Source organism: Phoxinus phoxinus (assembly GCF_949152265.1).
Source record: "Phoxinus phoxinus genome assembly, chromosome: 11".
NCBI lineage: Eukaryota > Metazoa > Chordata > Actinopteri > Cypriniformes > Leuciscidae > Phoxinus > Phoxinus phoxinus.
The window spans coordinates 33,376,906-33,390,838 of record NC_136886.1 but is presented as its reverse complement, the minus strand read 5'-3'; the positions used below and the strand labels follow the sequence as shown (position 1 = coordinate 33,390,838).

Genomic DNA, 13,933 nt, shown 5'->3' with positions numbered 1-13,933 from the left:
GACGCTGAAGTGACTGACCAATCAGTGATCTGCAGTGTTTTCACGTCACGTTTAGTATCGGTACGGTACGCTTGGAACCTCACCAGAGGTGGTACCATTTAAAGCGAGCCGAAGCGAGCCGTACCGTACCGTACTATGCAGTGGAAATGCGCCATAAGTGAGCCGTACCGAACCGAGCCGTACCGTACCATGCAGTGGAAAAGCGCCAAAGCGTGCCTTGCCGTACCGAACCGTACCGTACCATGCAGTGGAAAAGCGCCATTAATGTTGTTTATGTGTCTATGTGGTGTTTTTAACATGCTTTAAGACAAAACATGTGCAAATTCATAAGTCAACACTATTGCTGAGTATTTTCTCCTTAAAACTGCAGTGAAAAAAAGACAAAAAGTCTCAAAAACGTGGTTTGAAAGCACTACTTTATTTATATAGCACTTTATACAATAGATTGCTACAAAGCAAGCAGCTTTACAGTATTAAGCAAGAAAAAAAGTGTCGCTTTAATTATAGTATCTACTATAAAGCAGCTCTCCAGTTTGGTTTTACAGAAGAACCAGAGAAGGTTTCCACCTCAAAGAAAGCAGAGCCTCAGAGCCACATCTACCTATATGCAATCGCCACGGACCAATGGTAGTTTGAAGATGGTTACCAGTCGGAGTCAACTTTTCTGGAAATCTGTTTCGAACTCCAGAAGTGATCTCCAAAACGAGCTTCATTTTGGCCTTATTTTGATCACACAGTTTCACTATGGTGTCTAAAAATGTTGCCTAGGTAGGCAGCTCGCTATGTTTTGGGACAGAGCTGTTGTGTTTAATCATTCAGAGGGCATCATGTGGTCATCCTAATGTTTTACTGTCTGGTTTCTCTATGGATGAGAAGAGCTCAAGAGACAGACAACTGGGAGTTCAGTCAGCAGAACAAATACAGGTAGCCCTGCTCACTGCTTGCTGCTGTTGCCCTATAGCGGGGCGGGGCGGGGCGGGGGGGCACGAGGCGGCCGTTTCGGCCCCGCTACACTTAGGATGGTCCTTCTTTCTTTCTCTTTCTCTGGAGGGTTTTGCTATTCTTGGAAGGTGACTGAGGGGGTATCAGGCTTCAGAAGATTTAGGATGGGTATGAGGTCTTAAAATAGCAGAAGGAAAACACACTTTTATCTGTGTATATGCACTACTGTTCAAAAGGTAGGGCTCGGTTTTTTTATTTTTTTTTTAAGAAATTAATACTTTTGTTCAGCAAGGATGCAGTAAATTGATCAAAAGTGACAGTAAAGCCATTTATAATGTCACAAAAGATTTCTATTTCAAATAAATGCTGTTCTTTTGACTTTCTATTCATGAAAGAATCCTGAAAAAAAAAAAAAAAATCACAGTTTCCACCCAAAGGTTTGAACTTTTTTTTGACTGATCATGTGACAGTCGAGCTTTGCCTTCACAGGAATAAATAATATTTGAAAAATATATTCATATAGAAAAACTGTTATTTCAAATGTTACGACGATCTGTGATCTATATTGTTATTGATTGAGGTGCACCGTGATTTAGATTGCTCTACATTGACTTGTATGTTTTAAGACCTCATTTCCTGCTGAGGGTTGTTTTCTCTGCCTTCTGATGTTCAGTACCAGTCAAACGTTTGGACGTATTTGACTGAATGTCTGTTTCTGACTTTCTGATAACACGTGGAAAAGGAAGAGCAATACGACAATGCATATCCATCACATGAGCTCCACGTTTTCTTCATGCATTTTCATAATTTCATAATTTAGCAGAGCTGGAATCGGGAGGCTTCATTTGTGTCGCATTTTTTTTGCATCCATTTGAGGTTTTTCTGAGTTTTCATGGATTTGAAATGGTAAAAGTGATTAGATGTGTCCAAACTTTTGACTGATAGTGTACATACTGAAATTTGGAGGTTAGTTCCCAACATGTACATTCAACAAGACATTCAAAATTAGGGTGAAATCACTGGATTATAACTTTTGTCCTCTTTATTTATGAAATTAGTGCTTTGTTAATCGGGTATGCTCAACTGTCTTGGTGGTAGTGTCTGAATACCCAGTGCTTCTTTGAACAACACACATTTTAGGGTACATTTTATGTTCGTGTCCTCAACGTCTAGTTTTCCAACTCGCTTTTCCTTTGAATGTATTTTTCCTTCTTTGTTGACCACACAAAATGGTTAAACCTATGCCATATATCCTAGGATATTGTTGCTTCATGGCTGTAAACCTGTTCTGCATGCTCTTAAAGATGGTTTGATCCTGCAGATTGATATTTTCCTGTCCTCTTCAGCAGCAAACACGACTAGTATTTACATTTGATGATGCTTTGGACAGTGTAGGTAAATGTAAGATTATTGCACTCACTGGACTGGAGTGCTGCTTAATATAAGTATTATACTCTAATATTTAAAATGAACACCATCAGCAATCATCCATTTAAAACTTATTTTAAACTGATATGCTTATTGTGTTTAATAGGGTCAATAATCAGTAATAATCTTATTTCTGCATGTAAATATAATAAATAAATACAGACCCAAATTAATAAATTCTGAAAATTAGAGAGCATGCAATTGCTTCCTGTACATGTCAGATAGACATGATTGTTTTCAAGATGGTGCCAATATATATATATATATTTTGGGTTTTTTTCAGAATCTGGTAATAAATTGCCATATTATAATTTTTTTATTTTTTATTTTTTTTACATTGTGACTGTCATATAATGTAGATCTGATTCAATTGTTCTACAACAAGAAACTAAAAGCAAAATGGAGATCTGATTAGAAAAGTTAGAAAGAAAGTGAAGAAAGTGCCAGTTTTCCAGAGTGGTGCTTCCCTATATTAAACATATGGGTGAATATCTTACTGACTATTCCTGCTGCTTGTCTCTGCTATTTAAGGCTGGTGTCTGGTGTAGTGTTGTAGGAAATGTGTGGTAGACTGTGGCCTCGTGTTATCAGGTGTGTGTGTGTGTGTGTGTTGTGTGTGTCTCTTGGCAGGTCAATCTCTCAGGAGCGCAGCAGCGCCTCCTCCTGGACGGAGCTCATGACGCACCCTCACAAACACAAGGAACTGGCCAACTACTGCAGCCTTCTACAGGAACACTACTACCAGAGCTATGTCAAAGGTCACACACAAACATATGCATATATACGTATAGTTAGAATTAAACAAATGTGTGCACATCCAGTGGGCAAAAAGCTCAATAAGGGTGCTCAACCACACACACGGGAAAAAAAAGAAAGTAGAAATATTATTTATTGCATGTTTTCACCAAAGTTTTTTTTTTATACATATAGCTGAAATAAATAAATAATCAAAAATAGGGAATAATATTTTGCATAAAGTAAATGAAGATTATTTTTTGCATTGTGACATTTTCTTGACATTTTAATTCTCATTACAGCATTGAGACTTTTTTAAATGCATTATTTATTCATTTATTTTTTTGTAATCATTATTCTCAATGGTGATTGAGTCCAGAAACCCAATACACACACACACACACACACACACACACACACACACACACACACACACACACACACACACGAATTAAAGTATAAATTAAAGGTATTTTATATATATATATATATATATATATATATATATATATATATATATATATATATATATATATAAAAATTAATTCTACCTTTAATTTAGGCTTTAATTTTAAGGGTATTTAATTTTATAATATTATAATAACGTGTAATAGTCTAAAATAAAATAGAAATATGCTGAAATTATATATATATATATATATATATGTATATACTGTATATATATATATAAATAGACAAATATGCATATAATAAAGATATATAAATTCCTAAAAAAATGCATTTCAGTAATGTGAATTGGGGCAGAAAATGTGTTTAATCTTCATAAAAATTGTACAATTAAAAAAAAATCTTAATGATAGTAAGCTTTCTTTATGCAAAATGCAATTAGTGTCATTTCCATTGCAAAATTATTTCATCGGCCTTGTGCCTGTGTTGATTGACAGGTGTTTACCGCAGTCTGCAGCAGTCGTACAATGTGAGCTCGCAGGACGTTCTGACGGCCATGGATTACTGTGAGGAGTCGCTGCAGGAGATCGACATCACTTCCTTCCTGCAGACCCTGTGCGGACACGTACGTGTTTTCCGTGAACGTCACGAGCTGACCGGCTGTGTCAACGCAAGCAAGTCCACTAGCACTCCCACCACCTTCATCATTGGCGAGGGAGAGGATGATGGAGCTGACAGAGCCACACTAGTTTCTTCATCCAGGTACTGACCACAGAGCAAAGCATTGTGGGACTTCTTTTTGTTTTCTTTGTATTTACATGTGAAACTGGAAAAATTGGAATATGGTGCAAAAGTTAATTTATTTCAGTAATTCAACTTAAAAGGTGAAACTAATATATTATATAGACTCATTACATGCAAAGTGAGATATTTCAAGACTTTATTTGTTATGTTGATGATTATAGTTTACAGCTTATGAAAACCCCAAATTCAAAATTAGAATATTGTGAAAAGGTTTTCATAAGCTGTACGCCATAAATCATAAAAATTATAACAAATAAAGGCTTGAAATATCTAACTTTGCATGTAATGAGTCTATATAATATATTAGTTTCACCTTTTAAGTTGAATTACTGAAATAAATGAACTTTTGCACCATATTCAAATTTTTCGAGTTTCACCTGTACATATTGTTTGTCAAGTCACCTTCATTTATATAGTGCTTTTAACAATATAGATTGTTTCAAAGCAGCTTTACAGTGATAATAGGAAATTAAAGTAACAGAGATTTGTTTTGGCTTCACAGCAGCTCTAGAATAAAGTTAGTTTTGATTGATTCACTTCCGTTGCAAAGATCATTAGTTATTAACTTAGGAGCCGCTAACACAACAGAAAACCCTTAATGCGCTCCGGCCCGCTCATCCGCACAACAACAGTGCCTGCACACAACAATACAGTTTGTGTTTCGTTACAGTATTGAACTGGAGGATGGGAGCGAAGCTGATTCCAGAGGAAAACTCTCAGTCCCCTCCTCCCCGCTGGAGCTGGATGAACCGAAGTCTCCGAAAATCCCAGAATTCCCTCTGTCTCTTCTCCAGTCCCAGCAGAAGTGTGAAGTGTATCTTGATTTGCATAAAATCATACAGGTACTGCAGACACCAAGTGTTGCGAGGGATGTAGAAACGGCATTTATACAATTGTATTAACAATGTCACGCATTCTGTTCATTTTTGCAGGAGAAGTTCATGGAAATTGGTGCTCAGTATTTCAAGACTGTACCGTCCAACCCACATTATTTCTTTTACTGCCTGCCATCTTCCAAAAAAGAGGTGTGTTATAAAAATACTTTAGCATTACGTTCTTTTCAGTGATGTTGAAAATGCATTTTCTTTTTTTTTATGAAATAGGAAGACAAAATAAATACAAATTAAAGGGGTGGTTGATTATGATTTCACTTTTCTAGCTTTAGTTAGTGTGTAATGTTGCTGTTTGATCATAAACAACATCTGCAAAGTTACAACGCTCAAAGTTCAAAGCAAAGTGAGATATTTGCTTTTAAAGAAATTGTTTTTTAAGGACTACAACAAACGGCTGGTAGGAACTACACGACATTCCTCCCGGGTTAGTAACATCACCAACCCTAAAATTTACATAAACCCCGCCCCCTGAACACGATTTATAGATTATCAATGACAGAATATGCTAATCAATGACTAGAAGTTAACTACAGATAAGCTTAATAAATTCATCAACTAACCATTCAGAAATGTCCTGTTCTTCTACATGTTGTCACTTCTTCTTGAGTCTCTCCATCATTGTCTGACTCCGGTTTGAACATAAAAGGCTAAAAGTGTTTGAAAATTTTGAGTGCATGTCTGTGAGGTAAAAGGACAGGAGCTGTTGAAGCTCCGCCCTTTTTGCGGGAGCAGCAGCTCATTTGCATTTAAAGGGACAGACACAAAAACGACGCGTTTTTGCTCACCCACAAAACGTGACAATTTTAACATGCTTTATTACATGGCTTGGTTAAATTCTAATGTACACTGTAAAAAAAAATTTGGTTTAACTTAAAGCAAGTTACCTTGTTGCCTTAATTTTTAGTTTGTTGTAATTTTAGTTCAAATTTTAGTTAATACAATGAAGAAGAATAGTTTAATAAACAGAAACTCCAAATAGTATGTCATCTTCACACATTAGTTATCGAAGTTGATTTGACAAAAGATAAAAAAGTTGTGATAACAAATCATGAAAATCTTTTTTTTTACAGTGTAGAATGCGGTCTGTTATTTCTTGATAACACACCGTTGCCATGAAAAACAGAGCGTTGCCATGGACACACTGTTCTTTAACAGAAGCAATACAATCATTTTTAAATCAATAAACTCCTTTTTAAATCAATATTTTGTGTCAAATTATTGATTTATTTGGTAGTTAGCCATGCAACAAGCGGGATAATGTATAGTGAGGCGGTTGTTATAGCAAATACAACCCCTTCAGGCTCCACTTTGCGTCGGGGTCCCGATCAGCCTGTCATGACGTGTGTATTCGCTATAACAACCGCCTCGCTATACATTATCCCTTACATATAAACATATCTGTGGGGTATTTTGAGCTAAAACTTCACACACACACTCTGGGGACATCAGAGACTTATTTTACATATTGTGAAAAGGGCATTATACCACCCCTTTAACACCTTTCTGTTGTGTTGCAAAAACAAGCACACAGCGCGACCATTGTAGTCTGGTTCATGAGCGAATGTCTCTAATGACGGAATAATTCATGAGTTATCGATTTTAATCAGGTCTATCCATCAGAGTGCTTACTTAGGTATGTGTTTTTTTCTTTCTTTCCCGTATTTATACGGATTTCATCTCTGCAAGCACTGTGAGTTTGGGTCGCTTATAACATGTATTTGTAAACGCAACACACTTTATGTAGTTTAAAAGCAAAGAAATTAAGTCAGCCATAAATATTAGTACTGTAATTGTACAGTTTTTTAAAAAATATTATTATAATTGTTAAATACTTTTTTATTTTACAGTACAGTAGTATTATTACAATAGTAATGTATTTTTATTGATTTGTGCCATTTTAAATGTTTTTTTAATAATAATAATAATAATAATAATTGTTATTAAAATTATGGCCTGGTATTAGTGTAGTGATATTAAATGGATACTTTCCTTCCTTTTTTGCCCTTTGCTGATCACATTACTGGATGTTTATATGACAATATGTAGTACATTCTCAAAAGAGTTTGTTTTATTTTATTTAGTCAACCCTTCTCAAAATCACAGCTGTGTAGGAAACTCGAATAGTCTTACACAATCAAACGTTAGACTGTCACACTAGCGCTCAACCGTACAGCCAGAGACCGTGTGAACCTGAATGGGACCTTAGACTCAGTGCCCGTTTTCCTTTCCTCTCTTTCATCTTCTCCAGGAGGACTCCGACCGGGACGGAGAGCGGAGAGCCAGTGAAGAGTGCGAGGTGTCTGAAGCTGAACTGGCGACAGAAGACGGTTAGACATCATTTATGCCCTTTTAAATCAGAAATATCTTCCATATCTAAGTGTCCTACTCAGGCTGTTTTGATAAAGTTCACGTTCAGTAACGAATTTGACACTTAAAGCCATTTGTAACATATTTAAAGGTGCATTCAGAAATATTTCCCTCACTAAATATGTGTTGTGCATAAAGAGATTAATAGTAAAAAATAAATAAAAAACGATTTAACAAACCAGTGAGATGAATGAAACTTTAACTCTTTTCCCGCCAGCGTTTTTTTTTTTTTAAGTTGCCAGCCAATGGCAGCATTATTGATAATTTTTACAAAACTTTCATGGCCCCCAGAATATGTTGTTGCATGAATATCTGAACATTAAATATATCAAAAGAAACGGAACAGAAAAATAAAAGAACAGAGACTTTGCTTTAAAAAAAACAAAAACAACAACATTTTATTCTAGCTTTATGCATTCATTTTTTTTTTTTTTCAATACTTGAATGTGGGTGAGTTTCATTAAAAAAGCAACATTTTGAGCAAATCATGTTTTTTTTCCCCGAAGACTACAACGTGCGTCGGCAGTGCTTTTATCGCTTGTTTCTACTTCTTTTTTTAACATGTGTTTTGATCCAGAGATTCTGTACTCTTTCAGAAGATGCGTAATAGCTCCCCTACGGTATAACAGTGAAAACACGGAAAGCCGGAAAATGTTTTGTCAATGGCGGGGAAATAATTAATTGGTTTCTGTAAAGTTAGCTAATGCTATCGGTTCATATTTTTCATAGCATGCACAGAATTGGTGCACTGAAGAAAGCTGCTATCCAAAATGTTTTTGTTATTTTATCCGCTGTTGTGATTTGTTAAAGGAACACTCCACTTTTTTTGGAAATAGGCTCATTTTCCAACTCCCCTATAGTGAAAGTTTTACCGTTTTCGAATCCATTCAGCCGATCTCTGGGTCTGGCGGTAGCACTTTTAGCATAGCTTAGCATAGATCATTGAATCTGATTAGACCGTTAGCATCTCTCTCAAAAAAATGACCAAAGAGTTTCGATATTTTTCCTATTTAAAACTTGACACTTCTGTATTTAAATCATGTATGAAGACCGACAGAAAATGAAAAGTTGCAATTTTCTAGGCCTGTGTAATAATCTGCTGCCGTAGCATGGGTGCAGGAGGCACAATGATATCACGCAGCGCCTGAAAATCGTCCCCAGCTCGGTAACTTCCAACGTGACCGGCACTAAGTTTGTAAGATCATTGCGCTGCTGGTACGGCAGCAGTTCCTTGATTATTACGCAGGAATGAGAGGATAGTTCCTAGTCATATTGGCCTAGAAAATTGCAACTTTTCATTTTCTGTCGGTCTTAGTACACGATGTAACTACAGAAGAGTCAAGTTTTAAATAGGAAAAATATCGAAACTCTTTGGTCATTTTTTTGAGAGAGATGCTAACGGTCTAATCAGATTCAATGATCTATGCTAAGCTATGCTAAAAGTGCTACCGCCAGACCCGGAGATCGGCTGAATGGATTCGAAAATGGTAAAACTGTTTAACTCTAGGGGAGATGGAGAATGAGCCTATTTCCAAAAAAAGTGGAGAGTTCCTTTAAGTATCTTCTAAAGGTTTTTTTTTTTTTTTTTTTTTTTTTTTTTGGATATGAATGTTTTGATCTTAAGCGCTGTGATCAGTGAAGAATCATTCACAGCAAGACTAAAACATTTAATAAGGACTTTAATAGAGTCCATTTTGATTTCATGTTATATGAGCAGCACTAGTTAGTAAACTAGAAGTATACCACAACATGTTACTTGTATTAATTCTTTGCATGTGCACAGAGAACGTGTCCGGCTGCTGCATCGTGACGGAGAGCGACACGGATCTGGAGGTGGAGTATCAGGAATGTGGGAATGGCAGAGTGGAGGCTGGAGAAGAGGAAGGAGGTGAAGGCGTGTCTCCATCTGACTCCAACACAGTCAACCAGGACGACGATTCCTTCAGTATTCTGGACGGAGACTCTCTGCTGGAGGCGGAGGGTCCGCAGCCGGAGATGCCTCCTCTGTTTGTACACCTCACCTGCTCCGTCAACATGAAGAGCTGCCATGGCTCAATGCCCACGCAGACGCTGCCAACCTGTCTGGGTAAGACACTCCACACACTGCTGAGCTTTTTGCTGTTGACTGAACCCGTTTCCTACTCTTACAGACATTTAAAGTCCTCCTATAGTCATTTTATCCCTTAACTAATCTTTGATCACCAAAATGACACATTTAAGTGTTTTTTCCTTTTAAAAAATGTCTTCATGCCTTAAAATAGCAATATAAAAAATACAAATGACAAATGTGCATAACAAAATGACTAAAATAATATAAATAAATTTCAGTTTTTATTTGAGATATTGGATATTGCTTGGATATTGTATACTCTTACAGACATTTACAGACATTTAAAGTCCTCCTATAGTCATTTTATCCCTTAAAACTAATCTTTGGTCACCAAAATGACACATTTAAGCGTTTTTTCCTTTTTTTTTTTTATGTCTTCATGCCTTAAAATAGCACACAAAAAAAATGACAAAAGTGCATAACAAATTTACTTGATTAATAATAATATAGATAAAGAACAACTTAAGAAAAGTTATGGAAAATCATTGGTGTGATGAAGAGGAACCATATACAGTATTTTGAGGGTTTTATAATCTCAATTTTTATTATAACCTTTGATTAGTGTTAATCTGGGTCAAGTGTTTTTAATAATATTAGTGAATATACATCTATGGTTTGCAGGTGAAGTCATAACCTGTCTTGAAAACGCGGAGAATCTTCAGTCGGTGGATCTGAACGAGTTGTCAGTCACTCTTGATATCTTTGTGCTCACGTTACCTCTGGAGATCGAGGTCATGGCCCCTGACTTCCGCCACAACCGGTCAGTGATTGTGAACCGTCCTAGATTTATGAAAGACAAGCAGCATGTGTTCAGCTAGAGCGATCATGATGGTTCTCTGTGCATGTAGGTACACGTCTGAGAGCAGTGTGTCTCTGAACCGCTCCCCCGGACAGCCATCATCATATCGCTCTGAGGAGGAGCTCATGGGGAACCTGGACGGCCTGCGCGGGGTTGGTGGGGAAAGGTCAGCGTTCGGAGGTCAACAGACATCATCTGTTGCCAAACATCTTGAGCATTAACTCTTTATTTTTGTCATCTTCTGCAGTATGTCTGGAGATCCTCTGTCCAAACTTCCTATTCTGCACAAAATGGCTGTTTTAGCCACCATGGATGAGGTGAGAATGCAAAGATTTAAATGAAAATGAAAAATTATAGTGATATTATTAAAAAATATGTTCATTATCTCAAACAATTATTCATCATTGAACCAGTAATGAAAGTTAACCTCTTCCAAGCACCGCATATGAAATATGCATGAAAGTTCAGTACTGTTTATTATTGCAAGAGGAGGATCTGTCTTTAAATTTGTGTGTATATATATATATATATATATATATATATATATATATAGTGGCGGAAACAAGCTTGCATATTTGTATACAGGTGAAAAATTTGAATATCGTGCAAAAGTTCATTTATTTCAGTAATTCAACTTAAAAGGTGAAACTAATATATTATGGCTTATGAAAACCCAAAATTCTAAATTAGAATATTGTGAAAAGGTTTTCATAATCTGTAAGCCATAATCATCAAAATTATAACCAATAAAGGCTTGAAATATCTCACTTTGCATGGAGTGAGTCTATATAATATATTAGTTTCAACTTTTAAGTTGAATTACTGAAATAAATAAACTTTTGCATGATATTCAAATTTTTCAAGTTTCACCTGTACATCTTAATTTCAGTTTTAGTTTGAGATATTGTATATTGCTTGGATATTGTATATTATTGTATATAAGCTTGTTTCCGCCATGGATTAAGTATACTTTTTTTACATCTTGCAATTCTGACTTTTTTGCATGATAAAGTCACAATTGAGATGCTAAAAAGTCAGAATTGTGAAATATAATCCTGCAATTCTGGGAAAAAAATAAATTATTTTTTTCCTTAGAATTGATCTTAGGAATCAGAGTGTTTATATCTCGCAATTCTGACTTTATAACTCGTAATTGCGAGTTTATATATCGCAATTCTGTGTCAGAAAGTCAGAATTGTATGATGTAATCTCACAATTGTGAGAGAAAAAAAAGAGTTAAAAAGTCACAATTATCTTTTAGTTTTAGTTAACGAGTTTAATTTAGTTTAGTTTACGATAATAACCCTGTCTCTTTCAGATCCGTTGGCTCTTAGAGGATGAGATCGTCTCTGCTCTACGGCACTCTTCTGTCATCAGCTCCTCCACCCTGCAGAAAGTTTCCGAGCACGTGTGTCGTTCCAGCGGCCGCCCGCAGTGCCACTGTGAGGTCGTTCCCCTGCAGTTCGTATTTGGTCCCGAGCAGTCGCTGGAAAAGTTTCAAGAGGTTTGAACTCATGCGATGACCTCTATTATTGGTGATAAGACTTCCCAGGAAAGGTCAAGAACGAGATTATGTTCTGCACTGCTGTTTAATAACCCGTCTCTGCTTCCTCGCTGCAGGAGTTCAAGAGGTTATCGTTTCCTGGTTACCTGCTAAATGCAGAGCAATACAACTTCCACTACGTGTCACTGAGTCGGCAGCAGTCTCACCGCCTCCAGGCTGCAAGACAGCTGTCTAACACCACTGCTCAGTTCTCAACGGGCACAGAAACCGCATCCAAGCAAGCCAGCCTGTGTCCTGAGGTGGAGGATGGTGCCAAAGCATCAGCAAACATCTCTACATCTGACAAAGAAGGAGAGCAGAAGAAAAAGGAGCTGGACGCTGAGGTAATTATTAAAAGCTTTTCAACCATGCCTGAAGAAATGCATTCCATTTGTTTAATGACAAAGCTATCATTTTAATTACTCATGCAAATAAGAAAATGCGTAAATAACGGGTGTAAATGTCACCAAAATTAATAAAAATGCACCTAACATCATAGATACTGGGCAAAAAAAAAGCCCTGTGTCTTGATTTTAATATTTAGAACTAGGGCTGTTAACGATTAATCACGATTAATCACATCCAAAACAAAAGTTTGTGTTTACATAATAAATGTGTGTCTACTGTGTATAATTATTTTATATATGTAAATACACCCACGTTCATGTGTATATATAAGAAAAAAAAAATGTATATATAAAAATTTATAATTTAATTAGATTTAAATCTATATACATGCAAATATTTCTTAAATATATACAAGCATGTGTGTATATATACAGTCGAGCTCAGAATTAATCATACCCCTGGTAAATATGATCAGAAATGGCTGTAAAAAATAAATCTGCATCGTTTATCCTTTTGATCTTTAATTAAAAAAAATTGGCAAAAGTCTAACCTTTCATTTAAGTAAAATAATTGAAAGTGGGGGGGGAAATCACATTATTAAATAAATATTTTTCTCCAAAACACGTTGGCCATGATGTTTTTGCTCTATTTTGCAAATTAAAATAATTCCAAACTAGTGTTGTCACGATACTGAAATTTCCAACTTCGATACGATACCTTGAAAAATATCGATATTCGATATAGCATTTTCGATACCATGGCGAAAACTGCCATACAGATTTGTTATTATCTCATAACTTTTTGATAATTTAGGTAATTTTGTTGCAATAGCTTGCACACGGCATTATGGGAGGCTTTAATTGAATTGTTGAACTACATTTACAAACAGCTTAAATGAACTACATTTAAGTAAACCGTAATGAAATAAGAACAAATGGTAAACGATAGCACAAATAAATACAATAGAATAAAGGGACAATGAAATAAACATGGCTTTAAGTTTCTCAGGTGTGTCGAACAGTATTCAGGTTTATGAAATACTACAGAAATGAAAGTAATCAAATTACAGTGTAAAATAACATTAATGTAAAATTAAATTGATTAGTGCAGATTAATGCTTACAATTAAAGTTACACAATTTATACAGTCAAGAGCAGCGAGTGCTTTTTTCTCTGTATCTGAGGTTTATTAGGCTGCTGTCACTTTAAGAGTTTATGCACGGATCCAAGATACCTTTACACAACATGCGTTCTCTCAACTAGTTACGTTTGTTCGTACTGCATTTACCTAAATACTCGGCAAGACTGGCAATACAAGCACTATTCAACCAGAGCGAATAAGACGGGTGTGTGTCAATTTGCCGTCGGAGAGAAGAGAGAGCAAGAACGCTTAGCTGGTATCGGAGTATTGTAACCGTTTCAGATATTTCAGTATCTATATTGTTGACAACACTATTCTAAACAAAGTCACACTTTGTTAATTATTTTATTATGTGAGAAGAAAAAGAGTGGATTGATACAAGAAGCCTGAAACTAGCATGCCTGAGATAAAGGTTA

At 36.0% G+C, this 13,933-nt stretch overlaps 1 protein-coding gene across 10 annotated transcripts in view; it reads left to right on the top strand.

Annotated features, from left to right (window-relative positions):
- The window catches only part of szt2 (SZT2 subunit of KICSTOR complex), a gene marked incomplete at its 3' end in the record, with an annotated part of 127,106 nt that overhangs the window by 37,148 nt on the left and 76,025 nt on the right, over window positions 1-13,933 (top strand). For 8 of the 10 annotated variants that reach the window (XM_079628602.1, XM_079628596.1, XM_079628600.1 and 5 more), the window contains exons 27-38: window positions 877-924; window positions 3,001-3,128; window positions 4,011-4,275; window positions 4,988-5,159; window positions 5,250-5,342; window positions 7,459-7,537; window positions 9,361-9,663; window positions 10,309-10,447; window positions 10,536-10,652; window positions 10,734-10,803; window positions 11,805-11,990; window positions 12,107-12,373. In XM_079628602.1, the coding sequence (XP_079484728.1) occupies window positions 877-924; window positions 3,001-3,128; window positions 4,011-4,275; window positions 4,988-5,159; window positions 5,250-5,342; window positions 7,459-7,537; window positions 9,361-9,663; window positions 10,309-10,447; window positions 10,536-10,652; window positions 10,734-10,803; window positions 11,805-11,990; window positions 12,107-12,373 (1,867 nt within the window). The remainder of the gene's footprint in view (window positions 1-876; window positions 925-3,000; window positions 3,129-4,010; window positions 4,276-4,987; window positions 5,160-5,249; window positions 5,343-7,458; window positions 7,538-9,360; window positions 9,664-10,308; window positions 10,448-10,535; window positions 10,653-10,733; window positions 10,804-11,804; window positions 11,991-12,106; window positions 12,374-13,933) is intronic. The other 2 variants (XM_079628594.1, XM_079628601.1) reach the window with 1 other exon arrangement.